The sequence below is a fragment of the Spodoptera frugiperda genome, chromosome 27 (assembly GCF_023101765.2).
Source record: "Spodoptera frugiperda isolate SF20-4 chromosome 27, AGI-APGP_CSIRO_Sfru_2.0, whole genome shotgun sequence".
Classification (NCBI taxonomy): domain Eukaryota; kingdom Metazoa; phylum Arthropoda; class Insecta; order Lepidoptera; family Noctuidae; genus Spodoptera; species Spodoptera frugiperda.
Genome location: NC_064238.1, coordinates 142059 through 168801, shown reverse-complemented (window position 1 = coordinate 168801; position 26743 = coordinate 142059). Strand labels below are relative to the sequence as shown.

Sequence of the window (26743 nt, the reverse complement as noted above, 5' to 3'; positions counted from 1 at the left end):
ATATCTCTAGTGAAACTACAATTCAAACGCCAAACGTCTTCACGACGCACCGAAACGACTATAGTAATAAAACAAATATAATAAACACTAATTTAATAATACTTACCAACATAATCAGATACAACATCTGTCAAATTCGATGGGCCAGGTGTGGGGTCCGAATATATGTCAACTTCTGCGTTCATGGAATGGCCTGAAATTAGAAAAAAAATATCCTGAAACCTTATGACTATTATTGACATATGAGAATGACTGATGCGACATGAGCTCAAGTATCAATTATGTTTAAACATGTTTTATTTTATTTTAATTATAATGTATATAATAGAATATCTATGTATGTATATAATAGAATATCTATACTAATTTACTTCTTGTATGTAGATTTTATCGGTTACATAATTCAAACGATATTTTTGCACGATTGAAATCATCACTATATCTCTAGTGAAACTACAATTCAAACGCCAGACGTCTTCACGACGCACCGAAACGACTATAGTAATAAAACAAATGTAATAAACACTAATTTAATAATACTTACCAACATAATCAGATACAACATCTGTCAAATTCGATGGGCCAGGTGTGGGGTCCGAATATATGTCAACTTCTGCGTTCATGGAATGGCCTGAAATTAGAAAAAAAATATCCTGAAATCTTATGACTATTATTGACATATGAGAATGACTGATGCGACATGAGCTCAAGTATCAAAACGAGCAATGTATAATTAGGTATTTTGATTTTTTAAATTCTCAATAGTAGCATGGGATCTGCTGACGAGATGAAAGTCACAGCAAAGTAGGCGAAAGCTGCTTGTTCAAAGATAGGTTACGTGTGCATCACAGTATGACGAATAGAAACTTAAAAAGCGAGAAGCAGAGTTTTAAATGTTTAGAAATTAAAACGTTTTACCATTACCTAAAAATAATGTTGGCACTGCATTTTGAGTCAAATAATGAGAAGGCAATCGGTAGCTTTTGTTAAAATGTCTACCACAAATTCTGATTTTTTTACAAATGTAATCATCCCCTTTTTCTTGATCAGCTGGTTTAAGCACCGATTTCCATTGTTTGAATCGATCAATCTGTTCCAATTTCAATGAATTTGGATTTGGGAATTTGTGTAAAGGATCTGAAATATAATAACATTAAAAATTATCAAATGTGGTTATCACTCAAAAAAAGTGTAAATTTTCCTTAATTTTACATTGCATATCAATAGGTACATTGCAAAAGAGTTTCGTAAGGTATTAATAATGTTATAATAAAATTAAATAATCATAACTGTATATATGTGTATTTTAGTATCATTGTAAATTAGTTTTTAAATGTGTAGATATAATAAATAATATAGCTTTCATATCGAGACCAATCAAAACTTTCATATCAAATTATTAAGGAAATACAAGTATAGCCTACATAGTCTGAGTCCTACAATCTACAGATATATACTCATGTTAACAAAATGAAATAAAGTTATGTAAACAAATATAAAATTTGGAATCGGAAAACATGTCTTACCGTTATCATTACAGGAACAACCAAAATAGCACTTGTTAAAAGTTTTTTGCGACATTTTGTTTTGAAACCCAAATCGAGAAAGAAAAATCAGAAGTCCGTTGTCGTAGCCAGGTCAAACGTAAATGCAGCAAACAAAGTCCAAATACACAGAATCAAGTCACAAAATTATTACGGATCTCAGAAAGTCCAGATTTACAAAGCCAAGTCGTAGAAAATTAATACGGGAACACGGTAGTAACAGGAACTCAAACAGCGCAAAACAATAATGGCGGCAGAAACTCAGAAAAGTTTCAAAAGGTAATTCCTAGTATTGCCATGTAAATCGAGTAAGGTTTTTATATTTCAAGTTTATAAATATGATTATTTACATTTACATAAAATACTTATATTTTTTGTTTCAATTAAATATTTTAAAACCCGTAAAAAAATAATATTTTTCTGATTTAATACATAGACATAAATTTACACTGCCATCTTGTGACATCTTAACATAACTTGCCTAAAAGTTTTTCATTGCCGTCCAGAAGATGGCGCAGCTTTCTTCGTAATTTTTTGAAATGATTTTTGTAGGGGAGATGCATGGCCCATCATGACGTAAGTTACTTGTTGGTTTATGTAAAGGTTATACATTGATCAGCTGATAATACATATTTTGCATCTAACACGAAAATTATATGCTTTTATATAGAAAAAAACTTTTAGGGCGGCTTTAGGATCAAGTATTACAAGTTAACTTATTAGAAAGAACAGTGAAACAAATGTTACTTTCAGATTTAGTAATTTTTTTCTTAATGCTTTAGTTCCAGAGGTGCAAACATACAAGTAAGCTCGATGCTATTCGAGAGAAACTGCGGGAAGGTCCCGGCTTTGCCGATTTTGTGTCTGAAGACCGTCCTAAAGACTGGGAGGATTATGAAGGCAAATTGAAGAGAGAAAAAGGAGAAGCGGAAAGATTGAGGCTGCCTCCCTGGTTGAAAACCACTATACCTACTGGTGTGTAACATAACAAGTAGCCAAATTGCATAAGCATTTTTATAGTTTGTTATAGTTATAAAATAAGCTTATGTGATTTGGCCGTATAGTTGTTTTTATAACGCTAGAAAGATGGATAGGGATCATTAGATGCAACACATAAAAAACCTACTCAGATATGTATTTTAATGTACTTAACGTTTATGTATTAATTTTAAATACATACCCCATGTATTTAAAATTAATTTTAATCGATTATTCAACAGTTTATAATGACCAAAACTTGGTAAACTTAAAAAATATTAAAATAAACAATCTTCAATTGATTGAAATGTCTGCAAGTCTCAGTAAACTATTTTTCTCATTTATCTAGTGTTAATAAAAATATAGACTCATTTCTACTAAGTATAGTTTCAATATTGAAGTTTAGTTTTACAATACTGACACACATTTTAAATGTTACAAACAATTATCTGTCTGTACATCATTAACATTGTAATATTCTACACAAACAACAAACCTTCTGTAATCTTAAGAATACAATGAATGAATAATAATAAACACTCTTATCACACTTTGTTATCAATGTTCTGCTATGTTTGGTACAACTTTAGTAGTTAGCAAAAATTTAGTAGTTCAATTTTAATCACACTATTATTTGTTTAACTTCTCATAATTCTATTCACATAATATTATATTCACTATCATTAACTTTTTTTGGTCTCCATTTAGTTTTTTAGACATGTTTTAAATCTATATTAATAGTTAATTCAATCAGGAATTCTGAAACAGGTCTGCAATAAACATAATGGGGTCTGTAACATTAGTCTGTACTTCTAGGGTCAAAGTTCAGTGGGATAAAGAAGCAGCTTCGTGAGTTGAAACTGAGCACAGTGTGTGAGGAAGCACGCTGCCCTAACATCGGGGAGTGCTGGAGCGGGGGCAAACATGGCACATCTACAGCTACTATAATGGTATGGCACCTTAATATAGTAGACAGTAATCTTGGATTAGCTATATAAATCTTCCTTCATCTATTTTCTAGCCTAGCAATAACAGTGATGAGACGACCACGTGAAAATCGCACTGTATCCCACATATTAAAGAAATGTTACATCATTATGGCTAAATTAATTAATATTCATACCATTCAAGCAAAGCTTTTACTTTCAGCTAGTGCTACGATATCACTGCGTAGTTTTAAAGATCTAAGTTTACATAGAAGGTCTAAGTGTGCACTCATTTTGCTATGTGCAGCTGTGGCCATCTTGTAGCTGATATGATGACGTATACACAGGAACAGACAATAAGCAACTTTGTTTTATATTACATATATAGTAGTATTACAGTATGAGTATGTATTTGTATGTACAGTTGATGGGCGACACGTGCACCCGAGGCTGCATGTTCTGCTCAGTGAAGACGTCCCGCCGGCCGCCGCCGCTGGACCCGCTCGAGCCACGCAACACCGCGCACGCAATCAACCAGTGGGGGCTCGGGTACATCGTGCTCACCTCCGTCGATAGAGACGGTAACACAATCCCACTATTAGCAAGCTAAGCCAATTACGCGACACTCGCCGCGTCGTTTGTCGCGCAATAATGCTCAGGACTATGACTCCCAGCACTAACTTGAAACTAGTCGAGTTACCTACGTGAATAAACCGCAAGACATTATGTGAACAGTACATGTTTATAGCACAAAAATATTTAATGGTATGGAAGAGTTAAACATTGTCTGAGGAAAACACTCAATTGGCTTAACTTGTAAGATCGTATTATTATTTGCATATTATTATTATTCTTTCATTGAAAACATAGACTACTAAACGGTTTTGAATGTGATACAGAAAAGTCAACATGTTTTATCAAACTGTTCTAATTTCACTATTTATTCTATTTGCCACTGTGATACGACTCAATGATGTTCAAAAATACAAACGATAGATAATTAAACATACTTTTACAGACTTGCCCGATGGTGGATCTGCTCATTTCGCTGAAACTGTAAGGGAAATCAAAAGACAGTAAGTACACTTCATTATATTTACATCCACCTTCCATGTGGTGGAACCATAAGTAATGGAGATGAAATCAGCATAACCATGATGAAATCTGAAATATCAAAACCAGCTCGAAATACTTGCGATGGGTTTCACTGTGTGAGTGAAGTTACCAGAGTCCTAATTCCTCCATTCCCTGACCCGAAGGTCGGCATCGCATTTGTAACTCCTCTAGTGTTTCGGGTGTCCATGGGTGGCGGCGATTGCTTACCATCAGGTGCTCCGTATGCACATTTGACTTTGAAGAAGACTTGGTCCGGCTGCCAACTTACAACGAATAACTAATATCTTTCTTCCTCAGGAATAAGGACATCCTGGTGGAATGTCTAGTGCCAGACTTCAGAGGTAACCGGGATTGTATTCAGACCATAGCGGAGTGCGGGCTGGACGTGTTTGCACATAACATAGAGACGGTCGAGCGACTCACACCCTTCGTCAGGGATCCTAGAGCTGGGTAACTATCTCTATATTAATTTTACGCCATACTTTACGCAAGGTATGGGTTAAATAATGTGTATTATGGTTGTTTCGCATCTTTGCTTGTCTACGCATCACAGCATAATAATTAAGGGTCCCGGAATGACTCAAAATTAGTCAGATACACTAAATTAAATCAATTTTTAATTAAACTTATTTTTGTCTCTTTCCAGATATCGTCAGACTCTGAAGGTACTGCAGACAGCCAAGGAAGTGAACCCGGACCTAATAACCAAGTCCTCGATCATGCTGGGACTTGGCGAGACTGACGCGCAAGTCGAACAAACTATGAAAGGTAATAACAGAGCATCTATTTAATAAATTTACAATTTTCACATATTTGCTCGATAAAAGTGATATAAAGTTAAGGAATATTTAAAAAAATAACTGTTACTCGAAGCAATTGTCCGATTCGCTGACCTATCGTGTCACACCTCTAACAACACCTATGACAGTCTACTCTTGGACTATGGACCCTCTATTCCTCTCTTAAAATAGAGTACTGTAGTTCATATTTTTTTCCAGACCTTCGCGAGGCGGGTGTCGACTGTCTAACATTAGGCCAATACATGCAGCCAACAAAACGACATCTAAAAGTCTTTGAATACGTCACTCCGGCTAAATTCAAGGAGTGGGAGGTCCGGGGCAATGAACTCGGGTTCCTGTATACCGCCAGTGGACCTCTCGTCAGGTCCTCATACAGAGCTGGAGAGTTCTTCATCACCAGCTTACTCAAAGACAGGAAGGCGAAAAGTTTGTGACATGAAGATTAGTTGATATGCCGAATGGATTCCGATTTTGATATCGATATTCCGATTTTTATATCGATGTTCCTATTATGATATCGATATTTCGATCTATCCAATACACTGACATCACTCATTCTAGTTTATTGTATATCTATATATTAATACGTGAAGCAAAAACTTTGTAATTCTTTTTACGAAAATTGCGCGGACGTAGGAGCATAAAATTTGGTACACTTATAGTTTATGTGTAGGAGAAGTGCATAGCGCTAATATTTTTCAAAAATAATGCTTATAAAGTACATTAAATCAATAAATAAAATATTACACACACATGCATAGTATCTGATCGTATTTGACAAAACGTCAAAATCGATAGATATTGCGATGATATTCTCACGTCTCATATGAAAAGAGTTTTATAAAAGAGTTTGAGTTAAATAAAAATTATCCTTCAACGTACGTTAAGTGGTATTGTAAATTAAATCATATATGGTCGAATTTCGGCCACTAGGCGACCACTAGTTGTATTTTATACGCCAGGGATTCCCAACCACTTTTTGGGTTTACTGAAGGCAAAAGTGGCATGATAATAATACGAATATGATCGAGTTGAGAAACCCTGGTGTATACAATTTTCGACATGGCCCACTGTTTTGTACTTTAAAAGCGATGTAGATCTATAAATATTTATCTTAAATGCAAGCTAGTTAAACAGACATGCTAAATTAATTGATCTTTGTGCAATTTATAATACTCTATGAGGATTCTGTTGTGTAGACAAGTCTTTTGAAATAACAAAGATGCATTCGACTTGGTTTTGAACCTTTTTGCGATAACTTACTAGTGTTGCCTGTTTTCACCAACATCTCCTTTAAGGAAAATTAAGGAACCCATTGGTGACACTTAACCACTCAAGTCAAGGGCTAGTTTAGGTGATATGACAAGCTTACTGCCATACTCAGACACATTTAATGTTTAATCAAACAATTCCTTAACACAAACAATAATTGTTAAAAAGCTGTTTAAGTAATCATTAAATGTTTCTGAGTGCGGCAGTAAGTATCTTTTAGTCATGAGATTGTTTAGACCATGAGATGGTTGGTCAAAACGGCCGTAAGTGTTATAATATTTTTTGTGTTATAAGTTATAATAGCACTCCTCTCACAATTTAGAATTAATGGTGTATCATGTGGTACATGGTAACATGGTACATCTATAAAGCCTCAGAAATAAGTCATAATTTATTTTGGATTTGTTTTGTTTATGTTATTGTTGTAAACTTTTAGCTCATATTTTTATGAACAAATAAATATATTTTATTACTACTTTTTCGTATTAATGTTATGTAAATTGTCTTAAAACCGCCGAGAAACGGTATTGTTGGCTCCATTTCCGAGTGAGATAAAGTTATTGGTCATGATTCTGCATAGACACTTTTATCAAGCTACTCCAAAAAAAATGTTTCTTGAATAGATTTTCGACTTTATTGCAATAATATAAAGTCTTTAACAGCCTTGATATTGTTTTCCAAAAACCAAATATCACTAAAAATACCATGACACAAGGACCCACAATACCTAAATACTCCTTGTAAATTTTTGGTACAAAATTTAAAAAAAGTTTCATAAGGCAATCGATTTTCGAAATACTTTCAAATTTGTGGCGTGACTTTTATTGTCAGAAATAATATTGAAATTGTATTTACCGTTTATTAATAATATAATTATAAAAAAGTTTTAAAAACAAACCCGGGATGAGAAGCAGCGGTCTGGTGTTGTTCGCGTGTGCTGGCCTGCTGCTTGTGAGTATAATGTTTACTAATTAATTATAACTGATCGTATTTTGAAACAGTAGATTATGGTAAGGTTACTTCCAGCTGGCCTATCTGTTCCTAAGTCATTGAAAAAGGTTTATTTTCAGCAGTGAATGTTTTGTGGTGAGGTATACTTAACAGTTATTAGGTATTGTATACGCTTCTGCTCTCTATCAAGGATTACTGAATGCCTTCTTAAAAGTATTACCTATCTTGAAAATTACAATAGTACAAAAATACAACAGTCGAGTTAGTGATGTGGTCCCTTTATCAAAGTTTATGGACTTCTTCTAAGACTAACCGGAAATGAATCTTCAGATATTATATTTACGAGTTCCAACCGTACCTTACACACCTATATCTTGTTAGGATAAAACCATTCATCGTTAATAAGGGTAACGAATAAATATTATTATTTTTGTCGTTTCTTTTTATTCGCGAAACCATTATAGTCATTGGAATATTATGGTGTTGCCACGAACAGAGTGGTGGTGCGATCCTAGGCGGGTCGGTAGCATGGAGCCTGCTACGCATGTCATACTACTTCTGGACGACTGACCTGGGCGTGGAGCTGAGCTCCAGCATCATGTTCCTGGCGGGCGCGCTGCTGTGCCTGCCCACCTGCTGGCTCGCCACGGTCGTGCCCTACCACGTCAAGTCCTTGTCTTTGACGGCCACGGTAAGTCTAGTATGATCTTTCTTTAAAGTTTAAGATTTTTTTTTATTGATTAACAATACCGAGGTTAATATGGTATTGTGTACCCCTAACGTGAAGCGGTGAAGGTATGTACATGCTCTTTGCGGCCGTCACAGCGCCATGTGTTTTCACTAACCTCCTACCTAATACCTAAAAGATAATAATAATAATTTTACCCATCCCTTTTTTTTGAGGGGGAAAATCATCCAATGTCTTCTCCCGCCTTGGGCAAAGCGAGAGGGAGTGTCAGACTCTTACTGACTAAAAACCACCCTGATCCTACTCCTGCTTTTCGAGCCGGAGCCCCGGTAAACCCGCTAGGTAGTCCGCAGCTCTGGATCAGGCATCAGCCCTACTGGCCCCATCTGTAGAGTTGTTCTCTCCCTTAACAGTTTTTTTTCTACCGCCTTTGCTGATCAGTGGTTTGTCATCAGTTGATGGCGTTAGTGAGCGTGGCGATGGTGATGCTGTCGGTGGGGTTGGCGTCGATCTCGGGGCTGTCGCGCGCGCTGCGGGAGCCGGCCATGATCAACAGCAGCATGCTGCGGGCCATGGCCATCGACACCTTCGACCCCGCCGTCAGGAGCTCCTTCGCCGCTATGCAGATTGAGGTACTATTTCAAGTAGAGCATACCGTCGGACAGAATATCGTTAGTGGAATACTTAGAAATAGAAATAGATATATATTTATTTGCTCCAAAACATGGTATATAAAGGTCTTACAATTAAAATGGGATTCACATGTTTTGCTTAAATTATAAGCATGCAAATATTTCTATCAAATTTATTACTGATATATATGAAAATTAAGTCGGGTTTCCCTTCCTGATGCTATAACTCCAGAACTGACAAACCGATTTCCACAGTTTTACATTCGTTGGAAAGGTCTCGGGCTCCGTGAGGTTTATAGCAAAGAAAATTCAGGAAAATTTTCAAGAGAAAAGCAGGAAAACAGGGAAAATTAATTTTTCACATACACCGCCATCTCTGATACAAAATATATCAGAGATTTCGGTGAATGTGTGTATAATATACGAAGCCGTCTCGTCACGAAACGGAGTTCGCCGGGTTTGCTAGTCACTGATAAGTATTTGATATATTTCCAGCTGAGATGTTGCGGCGTGCAGTCGTTCGCCGACTGGTACCAGCACCGCCGCACGCTGCCGCCTGCCTGCTGCGGACGGGTGTGGAATGGAAAGGTAACTATATAGAGTGGCATTCAGGTACTTTTTTGAGGATTAATCAAGCTCCGTAAACACTTGGTCCAGGTTGTCTTAAAAATATCGATCCAGCAACTTCAAAACGGGTCAAGCAAGAATGTGGTATTATCCTAAGTAGTGGAGGGTGATCGATTAGTAGCCGGCACTGATTGCTTGCTTACCACCACGTTATACGTTTGCTTATTGCCAGTCATTCCATATTAATTACTAATAACGAGAAAAGAGAAAGAATTTGTTATGTAGCAGTTACTTTTCTATCGAATAGGAGGCAAACGAGCAGACCAATCATATGGTAGTAAGGCATCGGCGCCACCTATGGATATCCGCAACACTACAGGCGCCACAGGTGCGTTGCCGGCCTTTTAAAAAGGAATAGGTATACTAGAGTTTAGTTTCGTTTGGCACTCGACAATATATCACATAAGCGGCGTCCCAATGTACTGTAGGTCAAGAGAAAGGAGTGGTTATTATGTAGGTATTAGAGTTTAGTTTCGTTTGGCACTCGACAATATATCACATAAGCGGCGTCCCAATGTACTGTAGGTCAAGAGAAAGGAGTGGTTATTATGTAGGTATTAGAGTTGAGTTTCGTTTGGCAGCGCGGCGACATGTGCGACGCGCCGTACAGTGTGGGCTGCCTGCGGCCCGCGCTCGCCGAGCTCCGGTACTTCACCTACTCCCTCTCTGCATTGTCCTCCGCCATCGTAGTCGTCATGGTAAGCAGTTGTGCCACTAAACCATACTTTACCATCAACACGCTCGTTTCCGTCCACCTATTCATATCACGACACTGAACTCGATTTCCAGTTCTTCTTTCCAACTAGAAAGATGTTATTTTTGCTTAAGCTTGGTCTAAAGGCAAAGCAATCAAATATATATAGCGCTTTTCCGGAAGTTTAGTAGGTACAGAATACATATACACCAACGGAACGGTTATCAGTTGTTTTGATATTTCATCCGTATAGTCGTCGACTGTCGACTCAGTCGACTACCGTTAAGTTTTTATTTAAAGTTTTCGCATATTAAAACCTATGTCGTGTGCCATCAACAATTTGACAAAACGATAATTTATTATTCTGCCGGCGTATCTAATCCTTACCACATTGAGCATCACCCATCTAAGTACTTTACTTCAATTGTAACTGTTGACGTTGACAGGCAGTAACTCTATTCGCGGCCGCGTACACCATGGTGACGGGCGTGGTGGAGCGCGGCGAGGTGCTGCGGTCGTACAAGGCGCCGCAGCCGCTGCGCATCGCGTGCCTGGCGCACCCGCCGCACGGCCTGGCGCCGCACGGCCTGCCCGCGCACGCGCTGCACGCGCCGCACCCGCACGCGCCGCTCGTCGCGCTCACGTCCCCCGCCGCCATGCCGCACGACAACCCCATATAAACATACACACACTGCCTACTCCGCACTTAAATAGTACGCAAATAAATAGTACGTCTAAAATTTCTGCGATCGCTAGATGGCGTTGGTGCAGCTTTTGGTCAAGAAATGTTCAACTACACTAGCGACACTAGTGGTAAATTCAAGCTTAACTTTTCTTTGCCTCCAGTGTGCAATGAAGGGTTTACGTATGCATTAAAAAGTTGCGTGTAGAACCATGGTTTATGTAAACTGTTTTTCGTCAGATACAAAATATTAAACCTAAATAGTTGTCTCTATACGGTCATATTGCGGTGTCTATATGTAATTTCACAAAGTCTGATTACGTTGCTGTTATAACATCAAATTATCCGTCAGCTAAACCTACAAAGGGATAATCAGACATTATGAAATATTCCTTAATTGTTTCTTCGGAGTAGGTCCATGGTGTGCATGACGTCTCGGTCGTAATAACTTCTTACAAAGACATCAGTGGCTAGTACAGTGTTGCCAGTTTGCAGATTAAGTTAACATAAGTTCTATTGGAAGACACCTTTGGTAGAGTTTAGAACTGTAATTATGTTATTCCAAATGTCATTTAAATTGTATAAAAGTATAAGTAAATGTGTAAAATAAATGTCTTAGTTGACTATACTAGTTTACTTTCCAACAAGGGAGTTATAGAGGGAGGAGGGAAATAAGAAGAGTGTATATCGAGGATATCTTTTTAATCGTAATTTTTTGAACACAATACAACATGCAAGCATTAAAATGCTTTATGAAAATTAAAAACAATCATATCTTTCTCTATATTTGGTACCTATTTTTGGTTACTTTCAAATTATACAAGAAAAACGATCTCTATATAAAGTCAAACAAAAACTATAATATATTATGAAAAATTTGGTACAACAGGGCGCGAGCGCGCGGGCGCGCGGTACTCGTAACATTCTACACTATACACACGTACACACGTACACTATACAGTCAGGCGCCCGCGCGCGCCCCGCGCCCTCGCGCCCTCGCCCCCGCGCCCCGCGCCCCCCGCAACAGCTAACTCTAGGATAATAATGGTAAGCGATCGACTTATGTTTAAATTTAGAATCGGAAGGGGCGGCTGGGGCGCGCGGCCGCTCGCCGCGGTAACATTAGATCTATCTAGAATAAATAGACACGCGTCGCGTCGTCCGCGCCGCTGCTCACGGCGGCTCTAGCGCCGCGCGCCGCGGTGCTTGCGGTGCGCCCCGCCCGCGCGCCCCCGCCGCCCCCACCACAGCGCCACCAGCGCCAGCGCCACCGCCGTCCGCCGCGCGCTGCAGGGGGGACATACTACCACACTGCCGCGAGCTTTTCTATTCATCATTTACTCTATCTACCTCTAGACTAGTGGGGGATCGTGAATAACAACAGAAACTCGAGGTAAAAGATCATGGATGCAAAACTCAATAGTCAGGCCATTGACAGCGTGACACATTCCGGTCCAGACGGTCAAATAATATAGAAGCGACAGTTTACGAGATGTACTTGATGAGTAAATGATAAAACATGCAACATAAAATGATTTTAGTATGAATGTCCTCAATTTAATACATTTACTACTCGACAACCCTGGCTGCTAGCTAGCAGCCCTGGGTGGTCGAGTAGAACAATACTGTACAAGATAGATACAAACTACAAAATGATAACTAATTGAATGACTACGTTGGTTCTAATCAACTTGATAAACAAAATATAAGTCAACAAAAAATGCCTTTTAAATTTTCGATTGCTACGTTACTGTCCAATCTTGCAGCAGCGGTAGACTGTATACAAGCAATAAGCAATTTTGTATATTTATAAAGTTATGTACTATTTATATAATACCTATGTTCAAGTATTGCCTGTATTATGTATCGATGTGATTAAATCAAGGACTCAAGCTAAAAACACGTGTTAATAGAGCAGATGTATGAATGAATAAGAAGAGTGGGGATGGTTACCGATGCACACAACACGCGAGATTGCTCACCAAAGTAGCACACTGGCCGCCCTGCAACAAGCATAATGCGATCACACTCGGACACCGCGCGGCGCCTGCCTCCGACCTTACCAAGCCATTAGTTCAAGCACTGAGCACAACCACACCCGCCCGCGAGCCTGGCACGCGTCCGGACTATCACAGTCGTACTTAATTGTAAAACTATCCTATATCTAGAGGTTCAGTTAGGAACTGCGACAATGTAATTCAGAAATTAGTTCAGAAACGTCAAGTGTTAGTAATGACATGGTCGGGGTTATTGTCGAGACATTGACTATGCATGAGGAAATGAACTGCGATTGCGAGCGTATCCTGCCAAGCCCCCGAGAGAGGGTGTGTGCGTTGCATCAGGTGAGCGTGTGACGCACCGTGCAGACGGCGCAGTGCGGGGGCGCACAGCCGCCCAGCTCCAGCCGGCGCGGGGGCCCCGCGCCCCCGGGGCCCACCGCGCCCGCCGGGCCCCCGGCGCAGCACCCTGCGCCCGACTCTCCGCACTCAGGCTCCCAACAATCCACTTCACCAAGCTGCAAGCAAACAGATATCTTTCACAACATGCCACGAGGACAAATACAGTTCATAGTCTCACGAAATACGCTCTATCGGTTATGGTCTCGCAGACATAGACATGGTACTCACAAGACACTCGCAGATCTGGCACTGGTAGAGCCAGCGCTCGCCGCTGCGGAAGGTGACGTGGTGCATCTCCTGGTGGCGGCAGTGGAAGCGAGCCTCGCAGTGCGGGCAGCACGACGCCGGCGCCAGGCTCGGCAGCGACGTGCTCTGCAACTGGCGATACAAAATCATTGGTTAGTGATAAAGCGAAAGATGAAAACTTCATGGCCTGCATACTCTTGCAGGGTCTGTACTGTAATATTTTGCAGAAAGCATATGGTATTAGCTAATTACCGCAGTGGTATGGTTATCGAGTAGGTCGCAGGCGCAGGCAGCGAGGCGACAGGAGGCAACGCCAGCAGCGCACGCGCAAGCGCGGCACCCGCCAGCTTCTGACCACGACGCACCATCCGCCATCATGCGACCTTGCCATGAACAACCTGGAAACAACACACATTTTGTCATGTTTGCTCTAAAGCAGTGTGAAAGCAATCTGAGTGGTTTGTTAAGGATTTTTGTCGACGTGAACCTCATTACAACTTTCTCCCGGAGTATGGGTACCTTCGTAAGGTAAGTCACCCAAAGAGTTGCTCTGCGCGCAGATCTCATTTCACTTTGGCCAGCAGCCAGTAGTGCAGTCACTGACTATACTCACTTAATTCACAATGTTCTTCGGAGTCACATTCACACCTGAAGCCCCCGTCAGTGTTGACGCAGCGCGCGCTCGGGTGACACGTGTGGAACCCTTCGGCGCACTCGTCTACATCTGCAACACAATATAGTACCCAAGGTAAAAACGTATTCCAACATTTGTCTCTTATGAAATTTATAAGGGGTAATTCATAGGTCCAAAACCACCATCACATTTTCAGAGGCAGAAGAAATATGATTGCTCATTGTTAAGCTTGCTATCGCCGGAATACTCAAACGCTACTCAATTTTAAGTTGTACTTAAATAACGTGCTGTCTCTGTCATTTTATAAAAAAAAATGATAGTGACAGTACTACATTTGAGAGCGTCTTAAAATTGAGTAGCGTTTGAGTATTCGGGCATTAGACTTCTATTGTGACGAAGAAGTAGAAGGAAAGGCCCTCCTTTCCTTCTAGGAACCGATGAACTGAGGGATAGGTCTTCTAGTAGCGACAAGGGCAGGGCATAGTTAACTAGTACCTTGACATGTATCCAACACAGCGTCCCGTGTATATCCCTGTGCGCACACGCAGTAGTAGCTGCCGGGCGTGTTGACACAGAGCGCGTTGTGCGGGCAGGCGGGGGCGGCGCCCGGCGCCCGCGCCGCGCGGCACTCGTCCACGTCGCGCTCGCACCGCGTGCCGCCGAACCCGTGCGCGCACGAACACTTCTCGCGCGACACGCACACCCCACCGTTAAGGCACCCTCCCGTGCAGATTGCTGGAAAATGTACTTTCAATAAAAATCGCTAAACTGATCCAGTTGTTCACGCGTAGTGCTATCAAGGGAATTCCTTTTTTATCTACACAAGAATTTAGCTGTTGTACTGCCTCGTTGGTCGAGTGGTCGCAAGTGCGACTGCCGAACAAGGGGTCTCGGGTTCGATTCCCGGATCGAGCAAAGTATTACTTGGCTTTATTCGGATTTTCCAAAAAATTCTCGGTAGTAGCACGGAGTCTGGAATTGTGTCCAGGATATGGCAATAGGCTCACCCCCTATTACATGGGACTACTAACACAAATGGTGAAAAGTGGGTGTACATTTTATAGCGGCATTACATGCCGTAATGTGCATGTGCACCTCTGCCTACCCCTTTGGGGATAAAAGGCGTGACGTTGTGCGTGTGTGTGTGTAAGAATTTAGCTGTTTAACTGTTGCTGACAAGCACAGATAACTGTGTGCTACATACGCGAGCACTCGTAGCCGTCCCCGGTGTAGCCCTCCCGGCACCGGCACGTGTACGAGCCGGGCGTGTTGGTGCACACCGCGTGCGCGTGGCAGCCGTGCGTCTCGCCCGCGCACTCGTCTACCTGGAATTGCAACATACTCATTGAAATATTGATGGAAATGGAATAGGTATGAAAAAGTGTTCTAGCTAGTAAAATAAAGTGAATTAAACTCCTTCGCAAACAAATAATTAGTGTAGTCATTACGACGTTTGCCGTATTGCTACCTATTCTTCTGTGAGCATTGTACGAACCGCTTACGATACGTCTTCATAAGCTAAAAGACCGAGTTCTTTGGTAACTAATAGAAATTATTGATATACAACTGCAATCTTACTTCTACACAATTGAACTTGTCTCTCCTGGTGTACCCTGGCAGGCACTGGCACACGTAGCCCCCCACCACGTTGACGCATCGCGTGTTGGAGTGACAGTGGTGGCCGTCCAGACCACCGGCACGCTGGCATTCATCCACATCTGGAATCATGGTAGACAAATCAATGATTGATTACATCGGCGACAATTTTATTTGGATACTAATACTTCATTGATCATCTGATCCTGTTTCTATTCTAAATTAATTACCGTCGGTGCAATCTACTTCTTTTCTTATATTCCCAAGAAGTTGTACCATATTCAACTTATCTAACTTAATCGTCATTTAGTTTGAATGGGACAGATGTGGAATGTGAAAAGAATTACCTTGACAAGAAAGTCCGTCGCCCTGGAAGCCCTGATTGCACTTACAAGTGTACTTGGTGTTAAGGTTCATGCACGTCGCGTTCTCGTCGCACGAGTGCCCCATGCTACAGTAGTCCACCCCTGCGTAACCAAAAACATAAATTAGAAACAGGCAACAGCACTGAAACTTTCAGACATGTTGAATACGAGGATTACGACAATCTATTTTTGTTCGGTAGATGATGTGTTCCAGCTAATAATGCCATTCTCTGATCTAACACAACATTCTACAGTTAAGTCTTTGACTGCCAATAGAAAACTGTTGGCAAATCCTCCGCTAACGTCGGTCACTGGTGACCCCCGTGGCGTTTAAAGTATTAAACATAATTATAATCTCCAGATCAGTGCAGTAATATTATGCATTTAAGTTTCTTACCTGGACAGAACTTGCAGCACTCGCCAGGCACGGTGAACTGGTCGGCGACGTCGCACGGCAGCGGCGGGCACGCCACCTCGGGGTCGACACGCGTGCACTGCATGTTGCCGTCGTGGCACACGCACTCCGCGCACTCCTTCGGAGCAAAGCGCTCCCCATGCTCGTATAATGTTCCCTTTAGAAGGCACTGCCCTGGAATGTCAGAGGTGGACTCTTAAATACCTGACTTCAGAGATTTAGGAATAACCTTTTATACACAGTGTAACAAAAAGGGGGTATACATATCAAGTGCACTGTTTTTTAAACTCATGTTTTCATGGAACGAAGTTATGATTTTTTCCAATATTTATTTTTTTATTTTTCATGCGAATTAAAATTAGGTAGATGGGTACTAGGCGATCAGAGTTACAGAAGAGAGGTTTCGTAATTAGCGAGTGATACCTGTAGTGTTGTGACACGTTTGTATGTTTTATACAATCAAGAACCATGCGACACCAAGTATTTGATACCAATTTAAAAAAAAAAATAAAAAAAAAACGTAAAATTGGTAACGTATTTTAAGCTGAAACTTTGTGTAGAGACTCTATTCAACCTGTATTCATCAGCGCTTCTTGATGTATATGGGTATTTTGTTACACGTTGTATAGTGAATGATGTCGTTAACTGTACTTACTCAAACATGTTGGGCAACATTCACCCGGATGCAGCACCGGGTTCTTGCACTCAGCTCTATCGCACTCGACTGGCCTGCACGTTATCTCGCCGTGCTGAAGAATAAACACACACACATAATGTACCTACTTATCATAAAGCACACGGCTAGTAGTGGTCTGGTTACATACCACACAGGAGCACCTATTGCAGTCTCGTTGCCACGTGGCACCGTCAGCGTGGACTGTGCCGTTGGAGAAGCACGACTTCTGACAATCACATTGCTCGAGTCGTGCTAACCTTGCCTCCGTGCCAACCAACTGGAACATAATATCCAGTAAGTTAATTAAAGTGGTTAGTAATATGAAGTGACAACTACGTAGATTTTGTCCTGGTTCATCCTTTCTAACCGCTAGGTTCTTTCTTTGATATTAAGGATCATGCCAGAATAGACTATGAATTTGTATTGGTGTTTCTTCTCAGAATAATCGCATAGTAAATGCTAGACTCGCCTATTTTAAGGCTTTGGTATCTCGTAAAATATTTTCTTATTAAATGTAGTTTATTCTTATTAGCAAACAAGTAAGTAATTATACTTTTGAACAGGTTTCACCTTGAGTGAGAGGTCATGGATATGTGTAGTGAGCTCCTGCACCGTAGCTTGCAGCAGAGCGAATTGCCCACATGTGGGACATTCCGAGTCGAGCCCCGGACACTGTGCCAGGTAGCCGTGAGGCCCGCTCACCAGTCTTACTTCTTGTAATGTACCCTGAAATGATAAATGTAAGTAATGATATTAACCTTTCTTAGCCTTTCTTCCCTATTATTTTTACATACTTCTTGGATTATTTTTCGTTCTTTTCGTGGAAAATTTAATAATTAATAAGTTACCTTAAATAAGGAATGTTTGCTGTTCCTCTGGCCTAGCCATAGCGCTAGCTGTGGCTGCGTGAAGTTGCGGTCAGGCGGCGGGATGAGGCGGCGATACAGCGGGTGGCAGTCCACGAGCAGCGTGGCCTGCGCGCCCGACACGGCCAGCGCCAGCCGGTGCCACGCGCCGTCCGCCAGCCGGAACGGGAAGGTCTCGACCCGCGGCGCACTGCCACCCGCCGCCACATAGTGCAGGCGCACCTCGTCGCGCCGCCCGCTCGACTGCACCTCCAGGTACCTGCGACACACAGCTGCACTGACACACCGCGCGACACACGCGCGCTCCCGGAACGACTCCGCCCCGCCTCGCATACTGTTCCGAGGTACACATAAACAAAGCAAACAACACATATATCGGACGGCGACGGGACGGGACCGGCCGCGAGCGGACCTCGGCTCGCTCTACATCTCAATATCGCTCGGCCAGGATGGGGGACCATGTACCTCGGAACGATTGCGTTCGGTGCCGACGGAGACGCTAACGAGTCTGGTTAGTCGCTCCGGGCGGTGCGCGGTGACCGCTCTCACAGTTTAAGGGAGAATTTTGACCGAACAATTAACTGCGATCACCGGAGCGCGGACGGCGAGTGCGCCGCGCGAGATGTTAGACACAGTACGAGACAAACAGGATTCCCATGTCGCTTGGAATGCAAGTGCGGAACAGCTCGGCGGAGTCCCCTCGGAGTAGCGCGAGGCGGGCGGCCACTAACAACAACATCCAGGTAACAGAACATCGAACGAGGATTGTGGGGGCGGTCGGACATATACAGAACACAAAACGTCAAGACACAGAACACAAGACGGACGGCGGCGAAGGACGCGGGGGGCGCGGGGGCGCATGCAAGCCGGCCCGTCCGCGCACACATACATCCATGCAGATGTGACAGTGAGCGCAATCAGGTCAACGGATGGATCGAGGAGGACATTCCGAGGCACAGGACATTCCAAGATACATGATTCTCCCCTAGAGGCGCGCACGCATGCCGCCGTGCGAGGCGGGGGCATGCGTGCGCGCAGCGATTTTGAGATCTAGAACTCACCGTGCGGAGCGGCGCCTCGGCTGCGGCGCGCCCTCGCCGCTCGCCGCTCACCGCGACTCCACTGCCCCGGGGGCGCCATCCACTTCCACTACTCGATACCAGATGAATATATAATTAAGTCGTGAAATCGGGACTTCAACAATTTAATTATTCAAACATCAACATTGGTAGCCAGTCTGCGGTTGCTACAGCAGTGCTACGCCGCGTAGCAGGTGCTACGACGGACGCTACGTTTCGTAGAGCGTCAAACGAACTTATTTTGAAGTTCAATAGATTTATTTTAATATTCGTTATGTTGGACTTATTAGTTTATCGTTAAAGTACCTCGAACTATGTAACCCCATTTCAAATACTATATTACAATAATATATAAAACACATAAGCAAAAATCGTGCTACGAAAATAAAAGTATAAATAAAAACAAAAGTAAGACAACATCGAGTACATTGCGGGCAGTGGTTACCTGTTGTATCCATGTGAGAAGGAGAGGATAGTGCCAGAGTTGGCAGGCTCTTGCCTGAGCGAGGCGAGGACTGTGAACTCGGGCGAGCGGCGCAGCAGCTCCGCGGCGCGCTCGAACACCGCGCCCTCCACTTGCAGGGAACGAGATTCTCCTGAGACGGACACACACACATACACAATCTGCAGATACGTAGTAGTGTGACTTACACAACACTACTTGGAAATTTTACAAACAACAATATAAAAAGTCAAAAGTTTACAGTCAGAATTTACAAATTTCTTTTAATAAAATTAATAGTCCTATTCCAGAGATAGTGGATCTAATAACCAATAAAGAAAACACACATGTCTATCTTACAAGTGCAAGCCCAACTATGAAGTGTCATAAACCCTTTTATTTACAACCGAAATAACTGTATTTAGGCAGTTACAGTAGTAATGGGCCATACTGCAGTACAATAAAGCATCAGTTGGTACCACGTGTGTGCTATCGTGATCTCCCAGTCCTTGACTGGTAACGATCGATCGTTGGCTCTTCGCCAGCACAATTATCTTGATTCTCTGATTTCTCCGAAAGATTACTCCTTGCTTCATTACTTTCCAGATTATTCTTGAATTCATTTTGCCTACGAATAGTGAATGCGACAATATGGTAAGATCAGCGATAGTTATTTCTTTTTTACTCTTAAACTAAGTCTTGTAAAACATTTCATGAGTAGTTGGTGGATTAAAACGACTGTTTTGGTGTGGAAACATTTTATACCATTTGGCACCGCTGGCACATAGCATGGCACTGAGTCCTAATCAAAAACATTTGATGTATTTTGTTATCATGTTTATACATCCCATTAGAGCTATTTCAGGCATGTTTTCATGAAGATCTGCTATATATCTGACAGTCTCTATATACCTATAACAGTTAAATTAGTTCGTATTAGCTTATGGCTCTTCTAAATTATTTAATTATCCCAAACGCAGTAAGTACTCTAGTTACCACCCTCTAAGGCATACGAATTCAGTTTCAATTTAAAGTTATACCTTAACCTACTTCTATTCTACATAACACAGTTCCATGAAACAACACCTATATTTTCATATTGAGTAGTACGGTCGGCAGGCGTGGCATTTGAATGGGATATCGAAGGTATCAGCTGTAACATGTCATGCAAGTTGTATTAATCGAACTCGGCATTGTATGCCTTCGTGTCTGCTCCAGCTGTCACTATACACTGTCACTATACACTGCCACGCGACCGCTGTTCGTACACACGTGGTTTTGTATTGTAAGGTTGGACAGAGAGATTGGTGCTAAAGTTGATTTTGTTTATTTATTTATTTTGTTATAACTTTAGTTTTCTGAGCTTTGAATTACTTTGCTAGGTCATGGCTAGGTCGGTTAAATTACTAACTCCACAGTAAAAGGTAACCTCGATTTATCTTTTCAGAGAAACAATATAATTAAAAAGCTTATTAAATTCTCTTATTAAAAATGAAAACTTATAACCTACATTTTAAGGAAAAAATAAGATTTCATCTGCTAGATTAAAATGTTATATTAGCTTATAGCTCTTATTACTACCACCATATAGAACGGTAGTGCCATAAATCATTTATTTCCTTGGACAAGTTTTAATAACATTCATTCATTTCAGTTCGACATTTTCATTGCGAAAGTCGTTTAGTTCAAATACTTGCGAAATAAATGGTTTGCAGACCAAAAGTTTGTCTATTGTCAGAACAGTAATTTAAACTTTGGCCAAAGTCTGTTTGGAATAATCTGGGAATTCTGGAATACTACAAATTCCAGTTCTAGTAAACTTTGCGGGTCTGGGATATTTCGATGAAAGTTTAGATAAACAATTTAGTAGTAATATTAGGAAGCCTAATACTAAATTGTTTGCTAATATTATAAATGGGAATGTTTTGTGAGTTTATCTGTATATTTGTTACTCAATCACGTCAAAAAACCTAAAGGGACCGGAATAAAAATTAGAACAGGGTTAAATTATGGTCTGGAATCACATAGGACACTTGTTAAAAAAAGTTTACTAAACAAATATACAAAACTAGCTAGTATTAAGACAGATTTTAAAGACAGATTTTAATCTAATCTTCTTTGAAAAACGTTGCCCCACATTAGGATTTTCTCCTGTGTCGTGGGTGCGTTTACAAACATACAAATTCACATACACATGACACCCAGACCCGAAACAACAACTTGTGGATCACACAAAGAGTTGCTCAACCACCGCACCAACCGTGCAGTCAGTATAGTATAATTGTTTAGTAAACTTTTTTTAACCAGAAATTAACTTAGATAAATGTAAATAATATTTTGTAATACGAGTACTTTCAAATTATTCAACTCAAACTGCCAAATTAAAGTTAGTATTAACAATATTGAAGTTTATTCCAACATGACTAAGTTTATGAGGACAATCTAGTCTAGACAAATATGTACCTAGATCTTCGGCATAACTAGAATGTATTTACGAAATTTCCTCCAAAACACAGAACAGTCGTTAAAACTTTACCTACGTGTAGTTATACATTGCAAGACTACGTCAGAACGATGGCAATGCTATCAAATCGAATTAACGGTTTATTGGGTCTTGGCACAAATACTTCACCTACTTGTGTACAAATGTTTGCCAAACCCGAGATTACCGCACTAGGTGACTGATTTGCAGATGCAATGCTGCAATGCAGCAGAAACTATAAACTAGTTTATGTAGAAAGTTCCAGAAATACGGATATAGAACAATAGGTAATGGAATGTTCCTTGTTTTGAGTTGTAATAGTGTTTCCATCGTTTACTGGTGTATTGCATACAGGATCACTGAGCGTGATTCTGGATGGAATCCAGCTATGCATGTTCGAATCTTTAAAACTTAACAATTATTACCGTATCTATATGCAGCGTAAATTTGCGTTATTATTACTAATGATAAAACGTGGCATAAAAAGTATCCTAACACACGAGTCAGCTCATACCGTGTCGGTAAACTAAATTTGATTAAAATCCGTTCAGTAGTTTTAGTGTGTTTGACGGATAAATACCTAAACTTCTAAACAAACTTTCACTTTTTTAATATTAAAAGGAAAAGCGGATGAACTGTAAATATATTTCTACAATGTTATTTACTGAGCAATAGGGTTAATATAACGCAATAATTCCCGTATCATCCGTAACGTGTAAACGTAATACCGAGCCGAGAACAAATTAATCTGCCGAAATCCTTTGTTTATACTCCAAACTCGGGCAGGTATAAATAATTAATTGATGTAACGCGTACTAAGGGGCATTAATATTAATTACCTCGTCTTTCCTTCACATTAACCCACAACGGTAAATGATTAATGTTTACTCTTTGCTCGCGTATTCATTTGACGGCTAGTTAAGTAATTCGGAGCTGCAGACGACCTAATGGGTTACCGGGGCTCCGGCTGGAAGCAGGAGTAAGAACAGGGTGGTGTTTAGTTATGACGAGTCTACTCCCGCTGCATCCAAAACGGTACAGGGAGAAATAAAAGGAAGGTTTTCTTTAAAAAAAAACAAGTGTTTTTTTATTACAGAAGAATTGACAAAAGTAACTAAAAACATTATGCGTCTTTAAAATTCTGGAAAGCGCATAGATGAATAGGTACGATAAAGTCAATCAAATAGTGTGATCCCCGTAAATATACCAATTTTAACAAAACTTACAATACAAAGTAATAAAATCATAACCAAAAACAATAAAAGTAAATAATATTCCGTAAAATTGCTCGCGAGTTGTAAAAGCATCCCCTGAACATTTCCAGTGGCTTCCCATGAATGTCTCGGATATAGGAGCACCCCTAAACAATTGTGCGCACATTTACGCGTAATAAACTCTCACATTCTGGCTCGTTACTCTACTGGCGTCCTCGGTCTGGCAGATACGTAGGACACAGTTCGAACTTATTTTATGACTACAGCCGTGGTCCCATGGGATAAAAAAAAGCCTGCTTAGGTTCGAGACCACATTCGAGACCATAATCTACCTTTGTTCCAAATTTCAACCCGATTCCTTTAGCCGTTTTGATGTAATTGAATAACAAACATACACGCAAATACATAAACTTTCGCATTTATAATATTAGTAAGATTTTATTTTATTTAAATCCATCTATATATGAGGTGGTATTCTAATACCTCGTACTAACATCACTGCTGCTTGTTCCAACTATTCTTGAGGTGGACTTTGAACGCATAAAAGAGAGATTAAACAATCACAACAATTAATAGCACTATGGTATAACATTATGAGTTAATCGAAGTCTGCCAGCTTTACAGATAGCATTTTTGCCTCTAGATAGAAATTCCTAATGAAGTTTTATCTTGCCTTAACGATTACTAGTTCCTGCTAAAGTGATTTAACTTTACTCTCAATCCAATTAAGGCCTAACCTGAATGGGTATGTAAATGATCAAGACACCGATAGAGCATTTTATCAGTTAACGCAATCAATAAATACAGCACCACCACAATTCTCAAGCATCATAAACTAACGAACTCAATAAAAATCAATTGAACCATGAACAAACCCTCAGAACTATTCAACGGAATGTGTCAGCGAAATCACACTTGGAAATCACAAGCAGAAAATAAAGTGCGCAACGCAGAGATTTCAATCAGGGCGAGGGTGGAACGAGATGACGAAATAATATCGCACATGAATGATGTGATAACCCCCCGCGGTCGCTTCGCTCGCTCGCTCGGAAGGGCGGCACGCGACCAACAATACATTTAACGGCATCGAATGAAAACTCAAACTAATAAATATGTCATTCAAACTGAATGATCCAAGAATAAATGATGCGTGTTTATTTCAATGATTTATTACGGTTGTTATTCAAGACGTCGTACCACGAATGTTAAGACAAATTCGTTCATTACTGAACTTGTTTCGTTTTTATTTGTTCTCCGCGTAAGTAATGGCCGCGCGTAGACACGCGTGTGCGCGCTGCCGAGACGGCGAGCTCGCCGGTCACGTGACCGCCTGTCACGAAGATGTCAGCTGGGGGTGGGTCCGTAACCCCTGAGGGAGTTTTTAACAAGCAAGCATTTTATTACTGCTACCTAAAACGTGAGTAATGTCACCGATTCTAATCAACTCCCCAAGCCAACGTACGCTGCATTATTGCATGGTATGATTTATAAAATCAAATGTTTCAATATTACTCCAATCTAACTTTATTCACTTTTCCTAGAGTCCATTGCTTAAACTTTCTTAGAATTTCCTCCCTTATAGATACAGGTCGTAATATCGAAACGTAACTTGAACAAAAAGGTATTATTACACAATCGGTTAAGCTCGACAACGCTCCGTATCTCGAGCAGATAGAGACACAATAAACGGGAAAGTTGTCCGAGTCCCGACATTCCCGACATTCCCGACAACCTCGAGAGTTCGATGACTCCGCCCCATGCACACCTACGATATTGATAAGGGTGTATTTCACTTACACACACATTTCGCTTCACATTTTGTACTGAAACTCGCCCTCTTTTTGATAAATATTCGATTTTCAAATACCGTCATTTTAATCGCACCAAGAAATTAAGTATCAGTTTTTTGTTTCTTCTTTCTTGTATCTTAGATCGTATTTCTATTATAATAGAGTTAAAATTTGTTTAACTTAAAACAAACTCATCTGTTTTTCTTCAACAAACTAATACAAAGTTTAGTGTGAACGTTGCTTTAGACAACTCATATTCTTGAACAAGATTGAACAAAAACAATTGACGATACATTATTCCTAGAAGACTTAGATTCCATACAATAGAGATTGAGTGTACAAAGAATATATGAAGAAATATGTAGTTTCAAGTTAATATACTTAAGTACGTATGCGTTGAACACTCCCACACTGTTCAGTGAATATTATTACATACTTAGATATTACAGACAATGTATGATGTTTTGTATGTTGCTTGTGTATTTTGCGTTTATTATCGGATTATCGACGAGAGTCTTTAGCCATTCGGTCCTAACTCTAAGGCTATAGGGCTGATGCCTGATGAAGCTGCAGAATAGAACAGGTTTATCAGGGCTTAGGTCCGAAAGGCAGGAGTAAGAACGGGTGGTTTTTAGTAAGTAAGAATCTTGTGTCGTCCAAGGCGGGAGAAATCATTGACATATGAGGCCAAGAAAATTTAAGGCATGTTTCCTTAAAACAGGCCTTAAATTTACTTTACCGTCTTAATTTTTTTAAAATCAGGTAATATCCCTAAAACCTTCTGCTACGTTTGAAAAATATTATTCTAAAAACCGCATCAAAATTAGTTCAGTCAAACGTCAGAAAATCGCGCACAAACATCCATACAAGTCAAATTGAGAACCTCCTTATTTTTGAAGTCGATTAAAATACCCGGATATACCAAAAATTATAAAAAGATACTTTTGTTGTTTCGGGTCTGGGTGTCATGTGTATGTGATCTTGTATGTTTGTAAACGCACCCACGACACAGGAGAAAATCCTAGTGTGGGGCAACGTTTTTTTTTCGAAAAAAAAAAGAAAATACTTTGTAAGGTGGCGACCACGCTTTAGTTTTACATGTGTATGGTGTCTAGTGACCACTTTCCATTAGGCGGCATGTCGCCTGTTTACACGACTATACTGCCCACTCTTTAAATATTATACCTACATACTTAAGTAATTTGTCCGTACGTACTACTTTGAGGCCGACGTAATGTCGTTAGGTACGTAAAAACATAACCTTAATGCTTTTATAACTGTATTTATTTAAGTAGGTGCTGAAAGTGTAAGTAATTGTACCACATTTTCAGTATTTATTTAAGTCACAATAAATATTGTATGTCTGTGTCTTAGACATAAGGTTTTCCAAAAGCAAATAACAAGATTTCAAATCACCACGCAGGCAGAATAATGCACCTAGGCAGAATAATGTGTTGGCATAATAGATACAATCGTATCTTTAAAAAAACATTGTCACTCTTGTTCAGTTTAAATAAGGAACAGCATTTTCACGTGTCAATAATTGCAGCCATTTTAAGCTGTCACTCACTCAAGTTATTGCTAAACAACCCGCTAACCACGTAGGTACATTTGAAAAGCAATTTTCTT

The 26743-nt window shown here is 40.5% G+C and overlaps 3 protein-coding genes across 4 annotated transcripts in view; 2 read left to right on the top strand and 1 right to left on the bottom strand.

The window, feature by feature from the left end:
- Window positions 1-2105: 2105 nt before the first annotated feature.
- Window positions 2106-7109, top strand: LOC118263771 (lipoyl synthase, mitochondrial). The gene is made up of 8 exons (XM_050705313.1): window positions 2106-2120; window positions 2327-2519; window positions 3339-3472; window positions 3873-4029; window positions 4467-4524; window positions 4862-5014; window positions 5211-5332; window positions 5563-7109. The coding sequence occupies exons 1-8, from the start codon at window positions 2106-2108 to the stop codon at window positions 5796-5798; spliced, it is 1068 nt and encodes a 355-aa protein (XP_050561270.1). The 3' UTR covers window positions 5799-7109.
- A 310-nt stretch (window positions 7110-7419) lies between these two features.
- On the top strand, window positions 7420-11077 carry LOC118263586 (uncharacterized). The gene is made up of 6 exons (XM_035575669.2): window positions 7420-7587; window positions 8084-8278; window positions 8731-8907; window positions 9403-9495; window positions 10116-10232; window positions 10675-11077. The coding sequence occupies exons 1-6, from the start codon at window positions 7540-7542 to the stop codon at window positions 10906-10908; spliced, it is 864 nt and encodes a 287-aa protein (XP_035431562.2). The 5' UTR covers window positions 7420-7539; the 3' UTR covers window positions 10909-11077.
- Window positions 11078-11597: 520 nt separating this feature from the next.
- The window catches only part of LOC118263653 (protein kinase C-binding protein NELL1), a 47412-nt gene continuing 32266 nt past the window's right edge, over window positions 11598-26743 (bottom strand). Inside the window, exons 3-18 of one of the 2 annotated variants that reach the window (XM_050705412.1) lie at window positions 19632-19782; window positions 18090-18366; window positions 17812-17967; window positions 17390-17518; window positions 17221-17314; window positions 16548-16739; window positions 16133-16252; window positions 15768-15907; window positions 15394-15514; window positions 14685-14924; window positions 14169-14279; window positions 13808-13953; window positions 13538-13687; window positions 13270-13425; window positions 12893-12913; window positions 11598-12197 (exon numbers count right to left, since the gene is read on the bottom strand). In XM_050705412.1, coding sequence (XP_050561369.1) covers window positions 12084-12197; window positions 12893-12913; window positions 13270-13425; window positions 13538-13687; window positions 13808-13953; window positions 14169-14279; window positions 14685-14924; window positions 15394-15514; window positions 15768-15907; window positions 16133-16252; window positions 16548-16739; window positions 17221-17314; window positions 17390-17518; window positions 17812-17967; window positions 18090-18366; window positions 19632-19782 — 2318 coding nt within the window. In that variant the 3' untranslated portion in view covers window positions 11598-12083. The remainder of the gene's footprint in view (window positions 12198-12892; window positions 12914-13269; window positions 13426-13537; window positions 13688-13807; window positions 13954-14168; window positions 14280-14684; window positions 14925-15393; window positions 15515-15767; window positions 15908-16132; window positions 16253-16547; window positions 16740-17220; window positions 17315-17389; window positions 17519-17811; window positions 17968-18089; window positions 18367-19631; window positions 19783-26743) is intronic. The other variant, XM_050705413.1, reaches the window with a different exon arrangement.

Excerpts from the sequence above, each read along its gene's own strand:
- LOC118263586 (XM_035575669.2), top strand. The coding sequence starts at position 7,540 with ATGAGAAGCAGCGGTCTGGTGTTGTTCGCGTGTGCTGGCCTGCTGCTT. Across the intron at positions 7,588-8,083 it reads CGTGTGCTGGCCTGCTGCTT|AGTGGTGGTGCGATCCTAGG; the intron begins GTGAGTATAATG and ends TGCCACGAACAG. Across the intron at positions 9,496-10,115 it reads GACGGGTGTGGAATGGAAAG|CGCGGCGACATGTGCGACGC; the intron begins GTAACTATATAG and ends TTCGTTTGGCAG.
- LOC118263771 (XM_050705313.1), top strand. Across the intron at positions 2,520-3,338 it reads GAAAACCACTATACCTACTG|GGTCAAAGTTCAGTGGGATA; the intron begins GTGTGTAACATA and ends CTGTACTTCTAG. Across the intron at positions 5,015-5,210 it reads GTCAGGGATCCTAGAGCTGG|ATATCGTCAGACTCTGAAGG; the intron begins GTAACTATCTCT and ends GTCTCTTTCCAG.